This window comes from Pleurodeles waltl, chromosome 6, assembly GCF_031143425.1.
Source record: "Pleurodeles waltl isolate 20211129_DDA chromosome 6, aPleWal1.hap1.20221129, whole genome shotgun sequence".
Classification (NCBI taxonomy): Eukaryota; Metazoa; Chordata; class Amphibia; order Caudata; family Salamandridae; genus Pleurodeles; species Pleurodeles waltl.
Window position 1 is genome coordinate 968,121,266 of NC_090445.1, and position 26,463 is coordinate 968,147,728.

The 26,463-nt window shown below is 43.0% G+C and overlaps 1 protein-coding gene across 3 annotated transcripts in view; it reads right to left on the minus strand.

Moving 5' to 3' along the window:
- IDE (insulin degrading enzyme) overlaps positions 1-25,403 on the minus strand; it is a 754,741-nt gene extending 729,338 nt beyond the window's left edge. The window contains exons 1-2 of one of the 3 annotated variants that reach the window (XM_069239808.1): positions 24,633-24,766; positions 22,290-22,423 (exon numbers count right to left, since the gene is read on the minus strand). Coding sequence is in view for 1 of the 3 variants with exons in the window: in XM_069239807.1 (XP_069095908.1) it covers positions 24,633-24,715 (83 nt within the window). In the remaining 2 variants the exon portion in view is untranslated. Of the gene's footprint in view, positions 1-22,289; positions 22,424-24,632; positions 24,870-25,097 lie in introns of those variants that run through there. The other 2 variants (XM_069239810.1, XM_069239807.1) reach the window with 2 other exon arrangements.
- Between the last annotated feature and the right edge of the window lie 1,060 nt (positions 25,404-26,463).

Here is a 26,463-nt window from a genome sequence, read left to right on the forward strand (position 1 = left end):
ATTTACAGAGCAGGTAGCACCTAAATTGGTTGCCGTGTACAATGAGGCCAGACAACTACAACCCCTTCCATCGACGGCCAGATGGTCCCCCTGTTAAAACCAGGGAAAATACATCAAGACATGAAAGCCTACCGCCCACAATCAATTCTCAACACGGATTATAAGATTATCAGTAGAGTCTTAGCCGCCCAGCTGCTAACCCATATGCCACGGCTGATCCACAGTGACCAAACGGGCTTTATCCCATATCATAACACAGCCCAAAATATCCATTGGCTGTTGCGGATACTAGAAAAAGCCCCGGCCACAGCACCATAGGCAGTAATTCCTATGAAAAAGCATTTGACAGCCTAGAATGGAATTTCCTGGAGGGGGTACTCATTAGGTTTGGTCTGGGAAATTGATTCTTACGCTGGGCCAATCTACTATATGCAGAGACGCAAGCCAGAGTTAAAACTGGTGCATATATTTTGCAGAGTTTTAAAATAGAATGAGGCACAGGTAAAGGTTGCCCATCATCACCGCTATTGTTTGCCCTGGCAATGGTGCCCATGGTGCTCTGAGCTCGCCTGGGGACAGATTACAGGCGCCCTAAGATATTAGCAGAGCGGCAACATATTGCATTATATGAGGATGACATTCTGATATTCCTACGGGATAGGGAGAGGGACTTGACAGGGGCACAATTATTGCTGCGCTCCTTTGGAGAGATGTCTGGCTATCCGGTCAACTGGGAGAAGACCCGCCTATTCTCAGTCCGCCCAGATGCCCTCCCCTCCAGTGGTCCAGGACAATATCCACCTGGAACCGCATCAGATTACGTACTTAGGCGTAAGAGTATATCACGACCATTCAGAAACGCTACAAGGTAACATTGGAAGAGCACAGGGTTCCCTAAAACTGGCTCTGGACTTCTGGAGAACACTGTTATTATCTGATATGGTATGATTGGCCCTGCTAATGATGGTAGCATTGCTGCGACTACTCTATTACTTTGGTACACTACCTATTAAAATACTGCATGCTATTTTTAAGGAATTAGACAGCATGACTTTGTCCTTTATATGGGGTACAGGAGGCAAAGTTGCAACGACCCTCTTCTGCTGGTGGACTAGTTACGCCTAACTTTGAAGACTACTGCATGGCGGCGCGGCTGCAATATTTCACACAGTGGATGAGGAGTCAACAGAGACCTCTGAGTGAGAGTCATTTTGGAACACCACCAACGTCCAAACTTGTCCAACTTCTCCTAGGGCTAAACAACCCAGAACAGTGGGAGACGAGAGAACAAGTGGGGGTGGCATACTGCTGGCATAGGTGCCTCAAAGGCAGGGACTAAACGCCCTTACTCAGCAGAAATCACACTTGATTACTTAACCACACTAGTCCACAGTGCTCACAGGAAGGGGCTTCAACAACTCAAAGAAGCAGGGGTGTGCCAATTAGGAGACCTATATAGAGATGGGACATTGCTCCGCTACTAAGAATTGCAGGCGGAATTTGTCCTCAGGCTGCATTATTTCTTGATACATGGGGCCATTAGTACTGCTATACGGCAACATTGGGGAACGGGTGGAGTTGAACCTCTCTCACATCTGGGTTGCATAATATATAGCGACAGCAGCAGGCCCGCGGAAATCAGTCACTTGTCTATATCATAAGGTATGTTGTAGTCTTCTACCACCCCTGACTCGCCTACGTCAGAAGTGGGAAGCAGATGTTGACAGCCCTTTTACGGATGAAGGTTGGGAAGTGTTAATAGAATGGGAGCACAAAATCTCTCGCAATCTCAGGTTTAAATTAATACACTTCTACATCTTTCATAGAGCATATCTCACTCCACATAGGCTGAATAAGATGTTCTGAATGTCAGAGTAAATGTCCCAGATGCGGGGAGGAGGGGACTGGATTCCTACATATGTTCTGGAGTTGTCCGCTAGCTCTCTAGATATTGGCAAGAAGTAATAGACTCCCTCTCCAGATTAGCTGAAAGGGAGATCCCTAGAGACCCCACTTACTGCCTGTTGAGTGACTTCCCACATACTGCCAAGACTAAGGTTACAAGCAATTTTCTAGACTTGGGTTACATACTACCTAAACGGGAAATAGCCTGCAACTGGAAAGCCGCAGAGCCCTTGAGCAGTAGCATGGCGCAAAGAACTCTTAAAGTGGGCTGACTAAGAAGGGGCAGTACTGGCGCTTCAGGCGCAGAAGCCCTGATGTACTTCGGAGAGGGCCAGGGGTTGGTCGATCTTAGTGGAAGAAATCAGACACTTGATAAAACCAGCGACCAACTCGCCATCGGGCACCTCCTGATTGGGCGATGTGCGGAGGGGAGCGGGGGATAAATGGGGTGAGGGAGAAAATGTATGAGAGGCATTTAAGGGATAAGGCTTGGAGTTAGACGCGTGGCCGTGAACTAATGTATATAACGCTGCACAGTTGGTGGGATGGGGGAGTTTAACACACGGGGTAGGGAGGTAAGAGAAAGGGGGATTACAGGTAAGTTTGGACGGGATAGGCCATAAAAACAAATAGGTGTACACTGAGAAACTAATGTATGGAGTTCTCCATTTTGGCAAATGTATTATCCCAATGGTTGACTATTAAAAGCAATAAAACATTTTTTTTTTTTTTTTTTTTTTAAAGAGCAGATATAAGGATTTATTCAAGTTTATCAAAAATCAGAGCAACCTCCCATATCTTTCATCATATTGCATGGGTGATATAGTTACTATTGGGCGTTTGGCACACTGCTGGCATCCTCCGCATACACGGACCATCTCCCCAACTACTACGACATCTCACCCATGTCTAAGTCTCAACAAGCAGCCAAGCAGTTCAGGAACCAAGGTGAAAATTTATGAGGATAGCGGACCGTTTTGTTGCCTTCCCTTGGGCATAGATTACTATGCCAAAATGGTAACATTCATACAGAACCTAGCATCCACACCACTGTGTAGAATGAGCATCAAAAGTGGCCCCAAACCCATCTAGGTGTAAAACCACAGTGCTAACATTCCAATCGAATGTGCTGAATTTGAAGCGTGCATGGAAGCAAGCTTTTTTGTTTGGGTCCGATTATGTGAAATATGCCTACATCCAATGAAACTCATCTGCGCTTCCCTCACTAAGGAATCTTTATCCAATACAGACATCTTTTTTCCATGCATTTTACGGTCAACAGTAATCGAAATAGGCAATGTGAGTCACATTCCAAGGGGTTTTCCCTTCTGTGATAAGCGTCGTAATTGTGGCTTCAAGAAAACATGGTCCTAGTTGTCCTTTAGCATATGCCTTGTTGAAGACAGATAGGGATGGTGATAGAAGTAAATTTGTATATGTTTTGACTGGAAGTCAATCGTTGGAATAGGTTTTATACAACTATATAGGCAACCCATTCCAAACCAGGGTCTTTCCTATATTTAATTGAAATATCGCACATCGTATGTCCCCAAAAGGCAAAGTGGAGACTTAACTTTTCCTGTTAAGAATTATTCAAGTTGGCAATTGGGTTGACCCTGCTTTGATCCGTTCTTGTAAATGGCACAAGATCAAGACACTGAAGTGGAGTAGTGTTTTTATCGGGACAAGTGTGGGAACACTGAGTGGCATGAATTTTGTAGATCTCTGTAGGTTCCGTAACTTTACAACATAGAAATGCAAGGAAAATACACCATTTTAGACATAGTTTGAGGTTTGCAGGAAAGGTTGTGGGGTACACGCGACTCACCACACTTGATCCCCCAGGTGTTTAGTTTTTAGAAATGTTGGGCTTGAGGTGGTTTCCCTAGCTGGCGGGCAGGCCAAATAACAGCACCTACCACTGCTGCCTTTATCGCCACACTGAGTTTTGAGTCCTTTAGGACACGCGGGAGAACACAGAATTGTAAAATATTTGTTGTAACATTTGGATTTCTATGCTTTTGTACGAGATGCCCTCTGAGCCACAGTAGTATGGGTAATCACAAAATTCAGAGATGTACAAATAACTGTTACTAAACCCAGTATCTTGTGTACATTTCAGAAGTACATATTAATTTCTAATTTTTTATATTTTACCATATGCTGTACAGTCAGTATCTAATGACAAATCACTTTAAAGTGCAACTCAAATGCTGGCTCAGAGAACTGCGTGCTTTGGAGAACCTACAAACCTTCTATATCCGTGTGACGAGAAGGATGCCAAGAGTAATGGTATGTTGCTTTTGTAAATCAGAAATCCTGACAAGAAGTTACAGATGAAGATGACGCAAATGACTTTTTTTCCTACTTATTTTCATTTTTTTTTATTTCAACAGTTTATTTATTTGGGAAAACTTTGAGGGGGCCAACATAAAAAAAACACCTACTGAATTCAGAATTATGTTCACATTTCAGAAATGTATTGCTTTCAAGGATCATGACCACATTTTATAAAAGTGCAAAAACAAAGGAGGGGGGGTGAGTGTGTTTTTGATACAACTCCGTTAGTACCTGAATGCTGTGAAGATGGTGATCCTAGCACAGCAAACCTTTTGTTGATGTGGAGCATCGATCCCTACGGTGCCAGAGTCTTGACACTCTTTCGCCTAAAGTTGGGTACCCTGCAACTGATCCCACTGACTCCACACCTTATGATGGGGCCAAATAAAGCAGATCATTCACTACTCACCCTTACGGATAGACATTCTGCCCTCAGTTTTCACTGTCCAGGCCAGCTTTGTTTCTATAATGGACTCTCTTTTTGATCCATTCACATGTTGTGCCATCACAGCTAGGAGGATGGAAGCCACAAACTTGGCTTGGCGGGTTCCCTTCTGTGGTTAATGCTTCTATACCTCAGTGTATCCCTTATGTCTACCATCATTAATGCAACTTCCTCCAAGTATCCGATAGTGTATCTTTTTCCTGAACAATGTGAAGGAGCTCTGGAGTAACTATTTGTTGTTAGTGTTTTTGCTGTTCAATGTTGTGCTATGAACCAGACATGCAAAATGTCAATAAGGTTCTAGGTAGTCTTTCCTTGCCATAATCTTTATGACAAGTATGAGCAGGAAGGCAAGAGGAGCTAGAAGCCTCCTCTCAGGGGCAACCAAAAAGCAAGAGAGGCTACCCAACTTAACTACCTGTCAAACTGATTGGTAGCCTCTCCTAAGGACCAAAGGGCCAAATTGGGTGAACTCCCTTGCTTTGCCTGAATCCTCAGTTTCTTTTCCTAATTTCAGCAATCCCCACTGTCTGATGTACTGAAAGAGATGCATGGAATATTCTGAAAAAGCGCCATGCAATGTATATTTGCTGTCTGGGATCTCCCTCCAAGACTCAGGTACCACAAAGAGGGTCACTAATACAAAGTGATCCCAATGGGGCAGCAGCCACATGCACCGATCACGCTCTTCATGTGCTTTCTACACACACACAGACAATGCAAGCGCACACACACACACACACACATTTACAAATCCTTACTACATGCAGGATCCGTTCTGCTAAGGGATGGACGAAGGATCTGGTCATAGTAATTGACATAGTTTCGGAGGTGCAAGAGGTCAGCAGGCTTCTCTCCCAAAACAGGCAACAGAAGAAAAGCCTAGTCTGCACTGAAATCATTATGCTTCCACAACTGTCGGACCTCTACAGCCCATGGAGAGGACAGCAGTCACTCTCCTAAGTATAGGAAGTGGACTTTAGTGTGCCCTCCTGATCACAGAGCCCGGCACCAGGACTCAACTTCACTGAGAAGAATCAGCATAAATGCACGAGTGCCATGTGTGCTAAGGTGAGGAGGATGTTCCAAAAACTCTACAGCTTACTATAGAGACTTATAGGCAAGGGTGCATGCTCTCAAGGACCAAGCAGGGGATGTTTTTCTGTCCCAACAGTGGCTTATATAGAGATGCTGCTCAGCGTGGTTTCTTTTCCCTTGCTACCAATTGTCCTTGTGGAACCATGCTGACAGGGAAGTCTGGGAGCTGGTGCATGCACACCACTGTTCGGGTTCTCCAACTGCTCTCAGGTTTGTGTAGACCTAGGAGACGCAAAAGGTGGTGGGTGAGACTGCCATGCTGCCACTTCCCTTGGCTCTGTGGAGACCCAGGTGTAGCTGGGAAACAGGTGAAGTCAGAGGTTTCTCTGGCGACTCAACCGCAGAGGTAAACATCTGCTATTTCCCACTATTACAGCACAGTTGTTAACCACATTTCAATCCATTTATTTACGCTACAGACTTTTCTATGTCAGCAGTACATAACAACGTAGTATGTAAGTGGCTCTCAATTATTTAGGAGCAACATATCTGCATTCAATGAGGATCTCATGTCAAATTCGACAACGAAGCGTATTCTTGATCTGTACTTCAAACTACAGTAGTGGTCTAGACATGAGTGAGGAAACACAATAGCAATAAGTGCTCTTAGTTTGCCATATTTTATAGCCAGTGATAGAGTAAGAATCCATTTTGTATTGCTCCTTTTCCTTTCACACATGTAGTTTGAGTTCGCTCTCTGAACGCACTGCTTATCACATATGTTATCTTATGTATATTTGTTTAAGTAAAATAAGCCTGGTTCCACACCACGGGCTTGCAGCTGGTTTCTTTACCTAGCTGGGGCACGTTCCTCATTATAATCATGTGGTAAAAATAACTAACAGACCTTGGCTGTTGTATTTTGGGGAGGGAAAGGCTGATATCTATACCTTTGAACCACACATTCCTTTCAAGGGTCTCAAGAATGTGGGAAGTCAGGCAGCTGTAGAAAGCAGTTGAGGACAAAGCAGGGAATGGAACCGGTGTGTGGAAACTGATTCCCTCCTTAAAATATCTGTATGACGTATACCATTATTTACATACTTTATGTATCCTTTGATGTATGAGTGTAAATATCACTGTTAAACGCTCCATGCTAGCACACTTTACTTCGGGCCAGGGATGCCAGTTGTAAATCTGTCCTCTTTGCTGCAGCAAAAATAAATAGACCTTTGGTCACTGATTTTTCACTTCAGCTCTCCATGTCAAAACTCCTTTGTAAATGCATTTGCAAGTATGTTTAAAACGTGCTTTACAATTTGGTGCCCAAACAGGGACCTTCCATTGGATGTCTTCAGTAGCGCTGTCACGAGACGTGCTGCCAGTGGGGGGACACCGTTGCAGAGGTGTAGATTCCAGGGGCCCCTGCACAAAGACTTAGTTTCAAAGCAGCTGCATCTTATCCACCAGGCAGGCCTCTCCCCGCTTTTCACGATGTCCCAGCGAAGACCCTGAACATCGGCTTTTAACTTGACTGATTAGTCTGACACGGGCGGCCGGAGAGAAATCCAGGAAAAGCAGATAATTGGGTGAGACTGTTCCTCGTTGGCTGTTTGTCTGCTTTAACTTGCATTTGAGAGAGTAATTGTTTTTAGATAACTTATCTATTTTGGGAATGATTAGTTTTTTTGCATTTGTACAAGGTACCATTTGACAATTTGTATTACACGTGTTTTGTTAATTTTGAATATTTTGTCCAGGCCTGGACCAATTTGTAAGTTGGTAACCATTTGATAAAAGGGGTTTGAAAAAGTTACTTTGTTGCATGTTACATTTTGAAATTTAAAAGGTTAGATATGGGAAATAAAAAATGCTGGCAAGGGCTATGTCGTTGTTTTCGCCAAAATCATGTTCCACGTTTAGATAAAAAACAACCGATCCCAAAAGAGGGCACACCAGGGTGGGACATGTTAAAGGATTATGGTTTAGAGAATAATTTGTTTAACAGTATATGGCGCAGATATACTAGACATTGTCCTGGCCTCCAGTGGCCTGACGATGGTCCTTTTGATTTAAAGAAAATAACCTTCCTACAGGAATGTTTGTTTCATAAAAAGGCTAGACAACACATGTTTGAGGTATACAGAAAATGAGAAACGGAGGCCACCAAAAGAAAAATTAAGGCAGATAAATTGGTAGAGAAAGAACAAAGGAAAACAATAATGCATAAATCAGCACAATACCACCATTCCCAAACCCAGAAAATAATTGAGTCTGAAGATAGGGTCCATAGAGCCCAGGTGGAGGGAAGTTATGTATCAAAGCAGACAGAATCCAGACATGCAGTGGAGGAAGATGAGGTATTGCTACAGATGTTAGATAATAGCCCCACTGCACCTCCACCATACATCCCCCCCCCCCCACCCTGCAGTAGCCGAAACCTATCATGGGGGCACAGCAACAGCAGCAAGGGCAAGGGCACAATTTGGGAAATCCAGGTACACCACCACATCAGCATGTGTCACAGCAATCACAGACCCCAGTCCAAGTCCAAATTTCTCCACCCCCTGCTCCACCACTACCATCCAGCACTGCAAGTTTACCAATAAGGTCCTCTGCCTCTAATACCCCAAATAGACAACTCCGACGAGATACAACCATTCATACAATATCGCCCATGTGCAGCACACATATGAAGCCGATTTCGGCCCCTAGTACAGGCTCCACTGTTGGTGAGGATGAAAAAAGGGTTATCAAAAATCAGTCAGGGACTTGGATGGCAAATCCTATTTACACTCACATGGATATTAAGCACACAGTACAAGATATGCCTAATTTTGAACAGCAATTAAGTACAATTGAAAAATTGGAAGCAGATTGGTGCTGTGGTAATAGGGACTCTACCCCGGTCCCTTATCAAAAAGAATTATACCAACTTTGGCGTGATAGCGCAGCCTGTAGACTTGATGGTGAGGACCTAATAGAGGGAGTACGCATTTGCGTTTTAGCGAGAGAACAAGTCCTAAAAATGTATGAAAGGGATTCCCAATGAGGGAATTACATCCTGGCCCTCCAACTGCTGCTGCAATCGCAGCGGCAGCTGCCGCCAACCAACCGCCTCCGGTATCTATGGCTCAGTTTGTCCATGTCCCCTGGAAAAGGGAAGAGGTGATGGCTATAAAAAAAAAAAAGGAATTTCTGGATCCTCAAAAGAATCCAGCTGGGTTCTATTGTGACCTTAGAACTGCAATTTCCACCATTACCATGACCATCAACGACATTGATTACTTTTTTTGGTCTTATTGGGCCCTGAAGTCTGGCTTAAAATTCAAAGAGTAGATGATGCGCCTACTTTGGGAGCTACATGGGGACGGGTGGTTTAGAAAAACATGAAGCACGCAGGGTACCAGGCTTGCCTCATCAGGATATTTTAAATTTACCTAACCGAATATTGACTAAATTAGAAACTGTTATTCCCCTTCCAACTGTGGGCTGGGGAAAACCTGCCACTTATAAACAGAAAATTGGTGAAGATGTCCCACATTTTTTTTTTACTAGAATGGAACAAGCGCACATAGATTTTAGCGGTCAAGACCTCACCACTGTAACAGATGTCACGCTATTTGTGGAACGCTTTGTTAATGGCCTTCTATCTGAAATATCACAAAAATTAAAAGCAACAGAGAGTTCGTGGATGACGGAGGGACAGGCAGAGAGTTTACAGATGGCACAATATTATGAGAGCAGGTATAAGGAAGAATTAGAAAAGAATGAGAAGTCAGTAAAAGAAATGAAGAAAAGGGTACTATTACAGCAGGCATATACCCAGCGGGACACAACCCCTCAGCCAAGGGGTGGCCCACCAAGGGGACGGGGAAGGGGTCAAGGGCGAGGTGTATCTGCACCACCCCAAGACCGCCGATTGAATATCAACCAATGCGCCTACTGTAAACAAGATGGCCATTGGCGTGATACTTGCCCATTACTGGAAGGAAGTCACTTGATAGAGGGAATGCGTCAGGTAATACACGAGGGCGAGGAAGAGGTAGAAATAGTCAGAATTTGCAGAATGGAAACCAGGTCCCGCATAACACTAATATTTTTGACAATACATTTGAACGACAATATTATGCTGATGATTCTTTTCTTGAATTATACAATTAGGACAGCCACAGACAGGGCCAGGGGCGAGCAAGTATTCCTGTAGATCAGAGTGGTCCCTATATCGATGTAAAAATCGAAGGAGAGGGCCATAAGTTTCTTCTAGATACTGGCGCCACCAGAACATCTATTGCACATGCTGCAGTCCCCGGGGCTCCCCTGTCTGGGCTTCATACCACGTCAATTGGGATTTCTGGGATCCCGTGGTGAGCCCCATCTCAGCACCTATGAGAGTAACTGTAGGTCCATTTACAGTACACACGCCACTCTATTTAACCTCAGGTTGCAATGAAAACTTGTTTGCATTAGATATGTTAAAGAAATTAAATGCAGTTATTCACTGTTCAATGGATGGTGTTTATGTAACTATTGATAGTATTGCCCCTACCCGGTGCATGTTTTCACAGCAATACGACTTACCCCCAGAGCTAGTGGAAATATACCCTCGCTTATAGGCCAAAGGCAAAAATTATGTAAGCATTATGGGTATCGACCCTATTGTAATAAAAATCAAACCAGGTGCCCCGTTACCGCGTGTTCCTCAATACAAATTACCTAAAGCAAGCGAAAAAGGGCTCAAGGCAGTCATCTTCGACCTTGTGCATGCAGGTGTAATAAAAGAAATAGTGAGCAGCCCCTGTAACAGTCCAATTCTTCCTGTTGTCAAGAAACAAAGTGATGCTAATAGATCAGATGTTGAGCAATCAGTTACTGATAACACGGTATATCGATTAGTTATTGATTTCCGAGAAATAAATAAAATAGTCATTCCCCAGTGGTCCCAGACAAGAATAGTCTTTTCGCCATGATCCCAACCTCTGCGTGTTATTTCACCGTCATCGATTTGAAGAATGCTTTCTTCAGTATTCCAATTGCCGAAAAAAAGTCAATATTTGTTCAGTATCGCAATATTTGGTAGATCATTCTCAATGACAAGAATTCCTCAAGGATTTGTGGAGTCCCCGAGTGTATATAGTCAATGTCAAACGTCAACTAGACCAATTCAATCCACCTTCAGGCTCTGCACTGTTGCAGTATATTGACGATAATTTAAATTGCCTCAGATTCCATAACACAATGCAAGACTGATACTGTTGCATTATTACATCATTTAGCATCCCTGGGCCATAAGGTATGTCTCCCGAAATTGCAGTATTGTAGAGAGGAGGTCACCTATCTAGGACACCTCCTCTCTAAGGAGGGAAGGAGATTACATCCAGACAGAATAAAACTGGTTCATATGATTACTGCACCACTCACCCCTTCTGAAGTACGAGCATTTTTGGGATTTACATCCTTTTGCAGACAGTGGATTCCAAATTTTTCACTTATAGCGAAACCATTGATTGCTCTGACACTTTCAGATGTGCCCTCTCCTGTACCTTGGAATGACAGATGTGAGGAGGCTTTTCAGGAATTAAAAAAGGCGATGTGCTCTGCTCCTGTATTTGGTAATCCAGATTACAGCAAACCATTTGTTTTATTTGTGCATGAAAAGCATGGCTGTACATTGTCTGTTTTGACACAGGATCAAGGTGGGAGACAACGTCCTTCTGCATACTTCTTTTCCACCTTGGACACTGTGGCGCAAGCTTTGCCTACTTGTCTTACAGGAGTGGCTTCTGCAGCTTCTACAGTGAAACAAAGTGAAGGGTTTGTTGGTGGCAATCTGCTCACTGTGATGGTTCCTCATGGAGTTGATATTTTGTTAAACAAGACACAGACGCAGCACCTCACCAGTGCTCGTCTAACGGGTCATGAATTAACATTGTTCAGTCCAAATATTACTGTGAAGCGGTGCAATGTCTTGAACCCAGCTACGACCCCTCCCTCAGGACAATGTGGAATTCGATCAGAATTGCATTTTTGCCACTGAGGAAGAAACCAAGGGACGGGTAGACTTAACAGATACTCCCCTATCTGACCCACAGGGGGAGCTGTTTGTAGATGGGTCTTGCTTCAAGTTACCAGACGGTACAACCACTGCAGCCTATGCCGTCATCACATTAAAAACAGTGGTTGAATCTCATAGAATCACGCAAAATTCGGCACAGGCTGCAGAATTAACTGCCCTCACCAGAGCTTGTGAAATAAGTGAACATCTTAGTGTTAATATCTACACTGAGCCAGTATGCGTTTGGAGTAGCTCATAATTTTGGGCGACTCTGGGCGAATAGAGGCTTTATCACGTCACATGGCACTACCATTCAGCAAGGCATCTTGATTGTGGCACTTTTGAATGCTCTCGGCTTGCCCCGTCAGGTCGCAATTATTAAGTGTAGTGCCCACAAGAAAATTACTGATGATATAGGACGAGGAAATTCTTTTGCAGATTCTACTGCGAAAGCAACAGCACAAGCACCATTTGACAATGCATACGTTGAGAGTAGTATCAGTGGGGAGCCCAAGAACGAAGTACTAGAAAATACCTTGCAGTGTGGGAGAGATATTCAAGCAGAAACAACAGCAGAGGAAAGGGAACAGTGGGAGAAGAACGGTAGACTAGACAGTGAGGGTTGTTATACAGATGACACAGACAGAAGAAGATGGGTGTTCCCTAATTGTTATGTACACGCTATAGACACTATGGCCCACAGTCCAGCACACATCAGTGCCCAAGGCATCAAGACAACTTTGGACCACGTTTGGAGCAATCCCACGATATCCAAAGCTGCTAATAACCTGGTCAAGAGTTGTATGGTGTGTGCAGTGCACAATGCAGGAAAAGGGACCCCTATGCCCCCTGGCCCTTTTGCCCCTCCTGAACTCCCCTTTGAGGCTATACGGATGGATTTTATCCACATGGAACCACGTAACAAACTGAAATACGTTTTAGTGGTAGTATGTATGTTTTCAAAATGGATAGAGGCCTACCCATTAAAAGACAATGGTGCCCTCTCTACCGCCAAGATATTACTCAGAGTACTTTCCTAGATACGGATTACCAAGATTAGTCCTGAGTGACAATGGCTGTCATTTTGCTAATGAGGTAATGAGGAAAATCTGTACCGCCCTGAACATCAAACAGCAATTTCATGCTGCAAATCACCCACAATCAGCGGGCCTTGTCGAAAGGTATGATTACACTTTGAAGAGCAAAATAGCTAAGATTTGTGCTGAGACCAATTTAAAATGGCCAGATGCTTTGCCCCTAGCATTGATGTCCATTAGGGCGACTGCCAGTAGCAAGTCACTATTATCCCCCTACGAAATAGTCATGGGAAGGCCAGCCAATATCTGGGGGGGTACCACGACCAAAGAAGCTTTCTGAAGTACAATATCCTTTGTTTGTAGACTATTGTAAACAATTGACTAAAGATTTACGTTTGATCCACCAACAGGTCAAGGCCAGCCTACCAACTCCTCTTGAAGGCCCTGGTCACCCTTTCAAGCCAGGGGATTGGCTTATGACAAAGAACTTTCAAAGAACCTACAGTCTTCAGTCCAGGTGGCGGGGGCCAGCCCAGGTACTGCTTGCAACACAGACGGCAGTGAAAGTGGAAGAAAGGAAAAACTGGATACATGCAAGCCATTGGAAGCGTGCACGATTCCACTACAATCTACTCCAGCAGCAGAATTACCGTTGTCTGCCTGACTACAGAGAAGTGGGGACACAGGAGACACCTCCACACAATTCAATTATCATCATTTCTGCTCCTGAGGTGACACAGCAGCCCAGTGACGAAGGTTTGCTATTTGAAAATCAACAAACTCATTGATACAACCTGCATCCTCACCCACCCAAATGAACAGAATTTTGAAGGTGCGTAAAGTGGTGAACCCTACGAAAAGCTACATTTACATCACCCTGATAGCTCCCAGCTTGGAACTGCAAACTGAAGTCTCTTCTGATTGGCCAAGACATCCTTTGCTCAGCAGAATAAAGCACACTTGCCTTCATGAAATACAGTTCCCTGCTTTCACCGCCAAAGGCATTTCCGATGCTCCTGATGTACCAGCATTAAAACGAGCTATCCTCACTGTTGTTACACACACCTTGGGCGACGAGGTTGTAAATGATTGTGATGACTAAAACCTCAGCATGAACACGGGTGACTAGCCTGTGCAACGACACAAGAACATTGGTCAAAAAAAAAAAACTGTCTCAACAAGAACACAAGGATAGTGGGATGCAGCTTGTGCAACGAGATTAACTGTGATAAGAAAGTGTGTAAGTGGGGTTAACAGTTCTGTGACTATTGAGAAAAACCAAGTACCAGTTCTACAGAAGCGGCCAGTCATTAGGGTTGCTGCGGCTTGTAGTCCCAATGGGAAAAAAGGTGCCTTTTCTGTTAAGTACCCAGCACACCACCGATCTGATTTCAATTGCTGGCCTCTGCCCTCATTTTGCTGAAACACTGAACAAACTGACGAACTATACTGAAGAAGAGCTTTCAAGTATTGCGACCTACTCACTGAGAGTAGAGTTCTCATCAGGAATAAAAACTCGACAAGGAGTGATCAGGGGACCCAGGATCAAGCCAACACCTATTGTCCAGTGTTCGAAAAACTAGTTTATGGAACAATTAGTGCAGCCAAACTGTTAGAGTGGGAAGCACGGCGCTGCTGAACTCTAGTGGATTGTGAACATTGAAGGAAACTCACTTATTTGTGTGTGTGTGTGTGTATATATATATATATATATATATTATATTCCAAAAAACGGTGCAATACAGTCATACACCAAAGGGCTGCACAGTATCCAAACAGGCTCGTGAAATGTAGAATTGAAGAGCACTCGTATGTAGTATCATCGGCTCAAATTTATTGAAAAGAGTTCAAATGCAGGTTAATTTCACACCGCATAAAAGAGTATAGTAAAGAAAAGGCACATATAAAAAACTTCTCAAATGTGCCCACAAAGAACAAACACACGCTGTCCCAACCAAATGTTGGCGCGTTTCGGCAATAGCCTTCAACTGGACATTGGCAGACATTTTTACACCCAACTATTTAAACCCTATAATCTTTCTTTGCTATTAACTACATAGCTAAGAGGAAAGTGCAAACAGAGCGGCCATTTTATAACATAGCAGTTTTAGGTTTCAAAGGTGGAAAATAATGACCCTGTGCTTAGATGGGATATAAACTATTAAATATAACATAATGTATGTCTTTTATGTTGTAATACAACATCACATTTATGATATGGTCACCTATGAATGTATAAATAAATATATTTTCTCAATTGAAAATAAATATGAGGACGAGGACAACCCACATATAAATATTTTTTCTCTTCTCCTTTTTCTCTCTCTAGTATCAAAATCTTGTCCACCTTTGGCTTGGCAATTCCAAAAGCTTGATATATAATTATTATTATTAGTATAGTGGTCTCAATATTTTGCATATTTGGAAATTGTGTGGGTATATTTTTCGGCACTCATAGGTGGTGGAGACAAGTAAAACTGCACCATAGAAAGGTAGTAGGAACAAGGAGGAGAGTAGAATATAAATATGAAAATATATCTGTTTGGCAGGACAAATATCCCTCGAGAGAATAGAGAAGAGTGGTCTTATAACTATTTCTACAAAACAATAATGAAGTACTTAGTGACCCTCATGTTAATATGTATAATGTCCAGCGGTGTTGCATCATTGTTGCAAAATCCCACATTACATCAACTGATAAAAGGTTCATGGAAAGTTGGCTGAAACACTAAGTCTCACTGACTGCTGGATTTGCCGGCACTTATCTAGACACCCTGAGGACCCTACAGGCCTTTATGAAGTACCAGTATCTCCAGGCGAATATGAAAGAGGGGAAGTGTGTCTTGTACCAAATACCACTTGGAGAAGTGACCAACGAGAATATCAGTGGTACCCTAGGTGTGTTTTGCTCCCTAAAACCCAGGCAGAATACAAGCTTTCCCCGATTCCCGGAGAGAATGTCACACTTAAAATGTTTCCAATAAGTTTTGGTACTTATTTTTACGGGCAAAATACATGGGGAAAGTCCCATCTGAACAATGTGTTTACACTTTGTTATTTGATATTAACACGGGGAACTGGGATCTTGAAGGAGAGGAGAAAATAGACAGAAATTGGACTTCATTAATTAATGGGACTCAGCAAAATTACACTGTAAATTATTGGAACCTGACGGTGGGAGGAGAGGAGGTTCTGGTAGATCCAGAAGGACTGTTATATGATCCCTCAAGGGAACGAGATAGAAATGGGAAGAATTCACCTGTAATATTGTCATGGGTTTTCCTTGGCCCCCTCTCGACGGCTAGATGTTCTTATGTTGCACCCTGGGCAAATGTATCATTGCTAAATAAAATTTGGGCGGATTACAAGTATTGTAATAGTTCTGAGCATGACACACCAGAGGGTGTGGGCTTGCCCTGAATAAAATACAGTATTATAAATTCACAAATCCAGGGAGGAATGTATTTTGTATGTGGAAAAACTGCATATAAAGTACTTCCTTTAAACTCGGAAGGGATAGGTTTACTGGCATACTTGGCACCCAACATTACTGTGATATCAAATATATCATCTTCCCAGCCCCTTAACATGGGGAGTTTTGCTCATAGGTGCAAACGAGGGACGCCCATATTGGAGGAACGAAATAACTGGGTATTTCAAGTACTACATGTTCTTATTCCAGGATTTGGAATTTTCGATTTACAGCTGGCAATGATGAACATGTCTGCTGAATTAGCCATTACATTTAATGCCACCAGGGAGGCCATAGGAAGGGTACAGCTAGAAATAAACTCTGCAGCCCAATTGGCGATACAAAATCGGCTTTCTCTAGATTTGATTACGGTACAACAAGGAGGAGTATGTGTTTTAATCCAACATCAGTACCAGCAAAAATGCTGCTACTTTGTCAACAAATCATCAGAGATAGAATTGAATATTGGGAAAATAAAAGAAGCAGTACAGGTATTTGAAAAGGGGGGCCAATATGAAGGAGGCTATTTAAGCTTATCGTCTTGGCTCGGCGGGTGGGGCTGGTTGTTTAAAGACATACTTTTTATAATAATAGCTATAATATTAAGCTGTCTGTTAGTACAGTGCTTACCTGATTTATTTTCCTGTTTAAAATTGTGTAAACTTCCTCCAGTTAAAATACTAGAAACAAATTGAACTATGATGCAGAGAGAAGAGATAAATTCCCTAATGGCTATTGATCCCACTATTCTCACTACAGATACTGGTTGCTCATACCCATCGGTTGTTCATGTCCCCATGAATGTCAATTCCAAGGAAGTAGGAGTAAAATTCAACATATGAGGAAATTTAGAACTCCTTTGAAAAACGTTGGTTATGTTCAGGGGGAAAAACTCAAAAAGGGTTGATTGTAAGAATCCATTGTGTATTGGTCCTTTTCCTTTAACACCTGGAGTTTGAGTTCTCTCTCTGAACGCACTGCCTATCGCATATGTTATCTTATGTATATTTGTTTAAGTAAAATAAGCCTGGTTCCACACCACGGGCTTGCAGCTGGTTTGTTTCCCTAGCTGGGGCACGTTACTCATTATAATCATGTGGTAAAAATAACTAACCGACCTCGGCTGTTGTATTTTAGGGAGGGAAAGGCTGATATTTATAGCTTTGAACCACACAATCCTTTGAAAGGTCTCAAGAATGTGGGAAGTCAGGCAGCTACAGAAGGAAGTCGAGGACAAAGCAGGGAATGGAACCGGTGTGTGGAAACTGATTTCCTCCTTAAAATATCTGTATGACGAATATCATTATTTACATACTTTATGTATCCTTTGATGTATGAGTATAAATATCACTGTTAAGCGCTCCATGCTAGCACACTTTACTTCGGGCCAGGGATGCCAGTTGTAAATCGGTCCTCTTTGCTGCAGCAAAAATAAATAGACCTTTGGTCATTGATTTTTCACTCCGGCTCTCCGTGTCAAAACTCCTTTGTAAATGCATTTGTAAGTATCTTTAAAACTTGCTTTACAATTGGGAGTTCATAACTGCTTCTATTAAAAAAGACGACGATGTAAACCTTTTAAAACAACTGTTCAATGTGAAAGGCTTTCGAATTTTAACTGCTGGAAAGAATGCACCAACAAATAAAAAACGGTATAAAAAAAAAATAAACTACCCATGGAACGCTTGACAGACAAATTTACGGACACCCGTACAGGCTCTGAATTTATATCGGGCCCGCTAGTGCAATGCCTCTCTGTCGGTCTTCCTTTATTCTCTTGCCCCACACGCATGAGGGCACTCCATCTGTTCCCGACTTGAGACCTCCCTCCTACTGCTATCCCTGCAAGCCCATATCTGCAAACACACTGTCTGAATCACAATACAATTACAACCCTACCCATTGTAAACAGCTACTACAAGCTTATCTTAGACCTGCACCTCTTTTTTTTTTTTATTGTTTTCTGTTAATTGTATTGTTGTAAACTTGTTCTACTCATACTGCTTCACCCCTTTTTTTTTTTTCCCCTTTTTCTCTGGTTACTTGTTCGGCGACTGGGGTGGTTTATTTTACCGCTCGTGCTTAGCTTGTTGAAGGATACGACATTGCAAATGGTTGGCTTGGTTTATGGTCACTCTTACGTATGCAATCTTTGTGCAATACTGATTTATACAATAGCTAAACTTAGACCGGAGTTCACCTGGAATGTCGCAATGCACTGTTTTTAGTTAATATCAAAATACTAATAAAAATAGTTTGACAAAAGAAAATAATAATAATAATCTGCAAAGTCAAACCTACACAACGAAGTGTTCACGTTTTATGTTAAACAGTCCCAATTCCATAAGCACACACAAAGTTACTGCTGCATTTAACATAACACCTTATACGTTCACCGTTTGTATCGTTGGTAAATAACATCATTGCTTGCTCCTGAGGGGCATTTCACACCTATTCAAGGCTAATTACTGGTTGGGAGTTGGCAGAGGCTTATGTTTATTAGCCTTATGATCGCTCAAGCAGGTAAAGGGTAACTTTCTAAAAACTTACCTTTCCTTAATATGTATTAAAAATGTAACTTCACAATTGAATTGGAATTTTAATAACTATTAAGAGTAGTTATTGAATTACTTTTGTAGCTGCTCCATTTCCCAGAGATACGGTATTAGTACCTTAATCTTCACTTTGGTTTTCTACAAGAGCAGTTAGGCCTGTCACAGTGAAAACTGCTTTTAAGGCTTTGCCACTGTAACATTAACTTTCTACATGCCCCACTTTTAAATACCATGCACCCTACCCTGTGGATTTAAAGACTTACTAAGGAGTGGTTTACTAATATTCATAAGGGAGGTTTCTATGTGTCAAAAAGGGTTTGACAGGTTGCAGTACATGTTTACACTACAGCAGTCAGGCTACACAGGGTAGGCCAGAAGCTGAGTTTGCACTTCCTCTTTAGTGCATGATACAATAGGTGTGTCAGTCCACTAGTGGCACTTAACTTCCAAGTCACAAGTATAATTAGTACACCATATACTGTAGACTACTAGGCAAGTTAAACATACCAATTAGTAGTAAACCAATTTTGTCATTTTTTAAGTGGGAGCACAACAAATAATTACTGGTTAGCAAGGGTAAAGTGGACATAATTTTAAAGCTAGCAAACAAATCAGGTATAACAAAGGTGAAACATTTAGGGGGGAGGGGGATGCAAAAATGTGGATTTCCTATATATCCTTTGACCTGACGGTTCACGTTTCTTCCTGTAATTGTGTTGAGGATCGCTAGACCGGTTAACACTGAATTCTTAGCTTCTGGCTTTTAGCTGTGCCTGTACAACCTACAATTTTTTCTGCATTCAAGGGAGGTGATGGCAGCTCTGCCATTTCCCTGCCACACTTCTTTTAACCTTTGGTGCCGATGTCTGCATGGTGGTCTTGTGCCCACAGTGTAGTGCTTGTGGAAAACATAGTGACTGTGAAAGACAGATGCATGTATGTAAAGATAAAGCTGCACTGTCTAAAAATGCAGTTAATATAGGGTATGGTTTGTGTTGCCTTCTTTGCTCAACATATGCATACAATATCTCCAACTACTAGTATACAATTTTAAGGTACCTATTTATGAGGGAAATACCTCGATTGTTCTTCTCATAATGGACACATTCAATGTTATATTGCACAATAAACCGAAGGCCTCCCAATCAAAGTCATGGTTGAATCTTTCCAAACACATGGCAGCCATTTGCAACGTGCATCTCTTTTGCACTAGTGTCTGGACGGTACTGTCCTCTCCCAAGGGTAATTCCCTCTGACGGAGGGTGGAGTCGCTGAGCTGACAGCATGTTAGTGGACCTAGCAGACAGCTCGTAACTTTAACTTTCAACATGCTACAGGGGTGGAGGAAGACGGAGACACCAGATTCCCGAGCTGAGCCGAGCAGAGCTCGAGCCCCCAATGATATTTACCCGGCTGCTGTAGCACTATGGTTGGAGGCCGGTAGTCTGAGGTTGAGGATACACGGAGCTTAAAACCACACAGTAAGCGCTAAAGTGCTGGGAGAGTGAAGGTTGGGCCCTTTCCACCTTTTGTGTTAGCCCTAGTCGCTGGGAAGCAGAGTAGCTTTGCAGGCAGAGAGTAGGCTGTACAGCATGCTTACCTTATAGTTACCTTATAGTTTTATAACATTTTGCACACTATTGTCTGCACAAACCAGGGCTTTCAACAGCTCGCTGCCCTGTAGGAAATGCGTCCTCCTCCATCACCATTCAGGGGTGTCAGTACCCGCTGTGAGCCCCTCAGCAAGTACAAGGACTAATCCTTTAAGCCGCGCTAAGTTTTATGTCAATCCTGTATCTAAGGTTCACCTAACCTACCTGCAACTGACATCTCCCAAAGCAGATTGGAGTGCTTAACCCTAGACATTTTCCTTGCGATGATAAATACCAAGGGCATTTGTGGCAACTCCGTAGGGGTACGGTGGTCATTAGGCCACACCTATAAGTAGGTTGAGCCCGGTCACTGCGGAAGTGGCCAGGCTAGGCCCTAGTGCGGCTTGCGGTTGGGTGCCCCCCCCCTTTCCAATCCTCATGCCCTTGGTCTAGAAGGCTCTTCAGCTGGCAGAGAAAAAAACTCAAAACATGAAACAAACAAGATAATACAAAATCCAACATACATAGCAGGTTTACAAATTTTTAAAAACAACAACAACAACAACAACTAAACAGAAGCTGTACGAGTAGCGGTTAAAGAAAATGAGATATGGAAAATCGCGGCGGGCAATACCAAAAAAAGTGTGCAAGAAGCCTATTTTGAAGCACTTGCCAACAGCTAGTAAGCAAAGAAAAATCAATCAGTAGTAGCTTGATGAAGCTTCCTTCACTGAGGATCAATCCATCGCATTCCGGAAAGTCAGTCCTTCCCTTTCTGAAAGATCCAATGGCTGTAATATATGCAACACCGGATGACGCCTCAGGCCTCCTCGCCCATCACTCCTCTTAAAAAGGATAGCATAATGGCTGCAAGGGGTATAAATCATATGGTCCAGCCAGTTCTGACATCTATCTGTAGCAGAATCTGAGCTTATATCACAACATTATTTGCCTTCTGAAACCATAGAGCAAAGAGTTGACAATTAACCCACAAAAAATTATTTGGAAACTGTTGCGCAAGTTTACAGGTCATCTTCAACTTTGAACGAAGATACTGCTGCCTCGCCCCCAGTCCTTGGTTCTGCTTCAGACTCCACAATTATCCACCACCTTCCAGCACCCACTGCAAGGCATGATGCCAACATCAACTCATCGTGGTCTTGCTCACTTTCGATATCAAGTAACGCGGACTTGATCCAGGCCTTGGAAGTTAGAACAATTAAGTTGAGGTTTCTCAATCCCCCAAGTCTCCCATATGACTGGAAGGCCTGGCTTTAGAGCACAAAGTCATAGCGTAAAGGAAACACAGTATATTTCACCAGAGAATAAGGATAACAATGACATTCCAGCTAAGTCTTTGGTAAGGGCAGTGCAGAACCACCCACTTAAGAGAAGCCCTTTTTGTATCTTCTCCAATTCAGCAGTCAGCAAGGCTGGGTTCTGAAGAGGTGCACCATAAAAATCCTGTGCAAACCTCTTCCACCCCCCCCCCGGTATATCAAAACAACTAGTGCAAAGGGTCCCAATCAAACACTTAATCAAATACCAGAAACATAGCATTGGTAGGATAGTTTAATTACAACGCTACAATCATCTACAGAAGTTTTGAACTTCCAGTCGGATAAACTGAAAACACAGATTTACATCATGAATCTAATGGCTGAACACACTGTGGGTATTATTCAACAAATGGAGACACTAACTTCATTATTAGTAAGAGCCCAAGCAGTTCATATGTTGGCCCAGATGCAATGTTCCTGTGGCCCCATCATTGACAAACCATCTGTCCTTCCAGATCTTCTGACAAACATTTTAAAAATCACACAGCCTTTCAGCAAAAATAAACTCACTGTTAGATCACAAGCCGAATGTTCCTGTCACAAGTCGGGTTGGGAGGGGACACAATCTGAGCAGTTCTATGACTCACGAACTCCTTCGGACCAGATCAATCCAGTCTCCCAGCAATGCACTAAGGAAACTCCATCTGAAACATCAAACTCAGCGAGCATCACTACACCCACTCAGAAATTAACAAAGAGGCAACATGAACATTTAAGGAAGGCCAGAAAGAGGCAGACAGAACACAATGTGAAACCAGGTAAAAATATCTACCCAGTAATCACTAAATTATCTGATAAACATGATGCTAAGAACAATGAAAAGGTTGCTGGTGCACAAGATCCCTGCAGTGCCTCGGACCTGACAGAATTAACTTCCCCAGCTTCAAGGTCAGATGTAATTCATCCATAGACCTCGAGTGAATTATAATCTCAACTGGATCAAAACCATTAAAAACTCAGATCTAGATTATGAAATAATGAATCAAATAAGACCACTGTACACGATGTTCATTTGCACTTATTTAAAAAAAAAAATGAAACAATGCATTATCAAATTGGATCACATTTGGTTGTAGATTATCCCAATTAGTTCAACTTAATTTCCCAAACTGGGCACAGTGATCAAGAAAATAAATTTTGGCAGATCAGTGTTTTCCAGACATTAAAACAAGATACTTCATACTTGAATGGTGCTCAGTGTGCAACCTCAAACAACCTGACATTTACCAAATTCGCTTTTAATTTTTCACATCCTTCATCACTTCTAAAATGTCGATTTCAACTGTTGCTTTGCATTCAGTACTTCAGACTCTCAATGTTCAGACACATAAACAAAATGTGGACTTGCTTTATGACGACCACAAAGATGGAACCTACTGGACATTGTGTTCTAAAAAAAATAAAAAAACACACACACACACACACACAAACAACAACTTCTCTTTGGAACCACTGATAAATTATTCTTAGGTACAGTGCAATTACTTTGGGTACAGCCTTTTTTTTTTTTTTTTTTTTACACAACTATTAAAGTAGACGTGAAACATAAATGACCAATTATGCACAAATTAGGTGCCACAGAAACCCAGCTATATCTGAACTTCCAATTCACAACGTTTGACTCGCCACCGTGTAAGAATATACTTTAACAAGCCTTCAATTTAAATGATGACATGCTAACACACATCAGCCAAAGTAACTTTTTAGCAATGGGTGTAGCTACACTTTTGTGGCGTTTTCTAACTGCTGGCATTGACAGGAGCCAAAGTCAAGAAAGTGCCATAACAAATAAATTGGATATTTGTGCTAGGTAATGTGGAAGTACCAAAGAGGCAAAACATCTACCAGACACGTATAGCTGCATCTCTCTTTAGCCAGAATAGCAAACAGAAAACTACGGCTATTGCTGCTAAACACGAGCATGTGGCAACACTAGGATATGAGTAAGTGGTAGCAGGATGGGAAACTGCGAAAGTGAAAAAAGATCAGAGTGTTGACAATAGGACAAGTGTACTGGTCAGCAGTGGCAGGACGAATGGAATTAGTCTGGTGTAAATAAGAATACCTTTAAGTATGGTTTTTAAAAAAATAAAGCAGTACCTTTCTAGTCGTTTGACTACCTTCACTTTTTCGTTACGTGTGAACGAGACCAGAGGTTGGGGAGCCCAGCACGAGACTTAGAAAGAGTTACAGGATACTATCACATGGCAGGTCATAGCCATGCCGTTAGGCTTTACAACAGAGTGTCGCACGTCAGTTCTGCTGGAAGTCAAAGGAATGTTTAGATAGCCTATACTGCTTGCTATCGAAACTGAAGCAGAAAGCAGTGCGTTGGAAGAGCTGGCCTGGCGCATACCCTAGCTTCAATCTTGGGTGAGGGTGTATCCAAAGTATTACGTGAGCCTGGAGTACCAACTGTCATTCTCCAGCAATACGTCTGGTAAGATGTGGGTCTTGGCAGGTAATTTGTTTGGAAATAGTTTTATAAAGCAGAAAATGACTTACCACAAAAAGGCAACACTTACGAGTATTTAAACTGCTCTATGAAGAAGTTTAAATGGGGCCTGGGAAGAACGGGGAACCATGTGCAGAGCACAGGGTGGGAGGCGGAGCTTTTCAAGTCTGGGTAAACGGTGGGTAGTGAAAGGGGCTGGCACACAAAAAGAGCACGGACCATAGCCGCAAAAAGACCTAAGGTTGGTAAGTTGCTGTGGCTCAGGAGGAAGCGCTGAGTCACTGTTCTAGGGAGTGACACCGGCACAGCGACCGCCAGCCGGCATCCACATAGAAAAAGCGCGGGTGAAGGCCCGCGAATGCAGAGAGCTCCATAACCGGGTCAAGAAGCACACTCACCCGGCAAAGACAGACGCAGGCCTGCAGAACCCGTGGAGGGACCTAGTGATAGAAGGCAGCAGCTGGCGGCTCACACACAGCATAACCCGGACTCAGCAGCATAGAACACAGCCTCAGGCGAGCCCTGAAAACAAGGTGCTGCTGCCCCTTCTCACCGACAGAGGCGCCATATCCGCTACGCAGCCAATCCCACCCAGCAGCCAACCAGACCCGCCTTTCGAACGACATAGAGAGAGTGAAAACCCTACCGTTCTGCAACGCATGACGCGCACGGCGCGCAGACGCATGTGTGAGTCCCGACCAAAAGGACGTACGTTCAGTTTTTTCGATGTTAGACCTTTCTTGTGCGCGTGCGCAGTGTTAGTTCAACAAAAGGGCTTACTTAATTCTTACTTTTTTCCCAGTCAACGACTTTGAGGTGTCTGTTCATAAGACAGCGGATCTTCATTATTTCCGCGGACTCACCTTTGCCCCCAGCCTTCCCCACCGATTCCCCGGAGAACCAATCGTTGTGACGCAGTGTACGAGTGTCAGCAGCCGCTTTCGTCGGAGGGCGGCGGGCAGCAGTTTGAACGTCAGGGTCTCTGTGCCTGGCTGCCCGCTCACTGTTGGCTGTGCCCTATAGGCAGAGTCTCACCTTCGGTCAGAAGGATGGAACTCTGCAACGGAGCATACACCAGCCAAGGCTGTGAGACCTCAGCGCTGCTCCGGCGAGGAAGGAGGGAGAAGGAGACAGGTGCTTCTGCTATCATTGGTGACTTCCGTTCATATGATACTCTCATGCACGGTAGTCAGTTCGCGACTTTACTTTCATGGAATCTAGCTGACTCCGGGAGTTACTGTTAGCATAGGATATATACAAACAATCTACCAGGCAGTCGATTGAGAAGGAAATTATTGAAGTACACAACACAAATGGGTCGTCAGCGATGGTTTATTCAAGTAACAGGTAAACGAGAGCATCAGGAAACGGCAGCTATGGGCAACATTTTATCTGCCCACGGAACGCTCCCATCAACCTTCCACGCGTTCATCAACCACCCCCTTACTCGCAAATCACACCCCCAACGTACACTTACTAACTGCCCCAGAACCACCTAATAAAACAACACCACAACCTACAAACAATACACACAAACCGTACACAAGCAGAATCTCCCAACCAATTACGACAAAACATTATTTGAAAATGAGCAGGAACCAAACTGTTTCTACCACTGGTCTCACTTAGTAAGCCAGCAAAAATTTTTCTACCCAGATCCTGACATCTATCAAGAATATTACTGTCACCATCCAGAAACACACCAGAAAACACACTTGTTCAGAAGGAGGTCCCGTCCTCACCCAACCTTTAAACACAGATATTCAATTCAAAGTTAACACTGCTCCACCTTCTACCCCCACTGCTCCTTTCAGAATCACAGTTACTTTAAGTGTGGCTCACTATGGCCAGTTAATTATTCCCAGGCCTTCAGGATATTTAATCCTTAACAGATCCCGTGAAGTCAATTCACAAGCCTCTTTTTGTAGATGGCTAATGTCCACAAGATAGAATACAAGGATTCAGGGTAGGCTTCAAGATAAAATTGTATTTTGCTGCAGTGGATCTTTCTGGCCAAGTGCAACTAACTGCTTTCCCCCCCATGTCTTTATTGCAGTACACACTCTACCACACCATACACGCGTCATACATTCCAAACATGTTCCAACAAGCGTTTCCTGTGGCACAGTTGAACCACAAGAACAGAATGTTCAATCACAAAATAACATTTCTGAGAACAAAAGTGGTGGTTCAGTCATCTGCAAATTTTCAAAATGTTTAAGAGAAAGG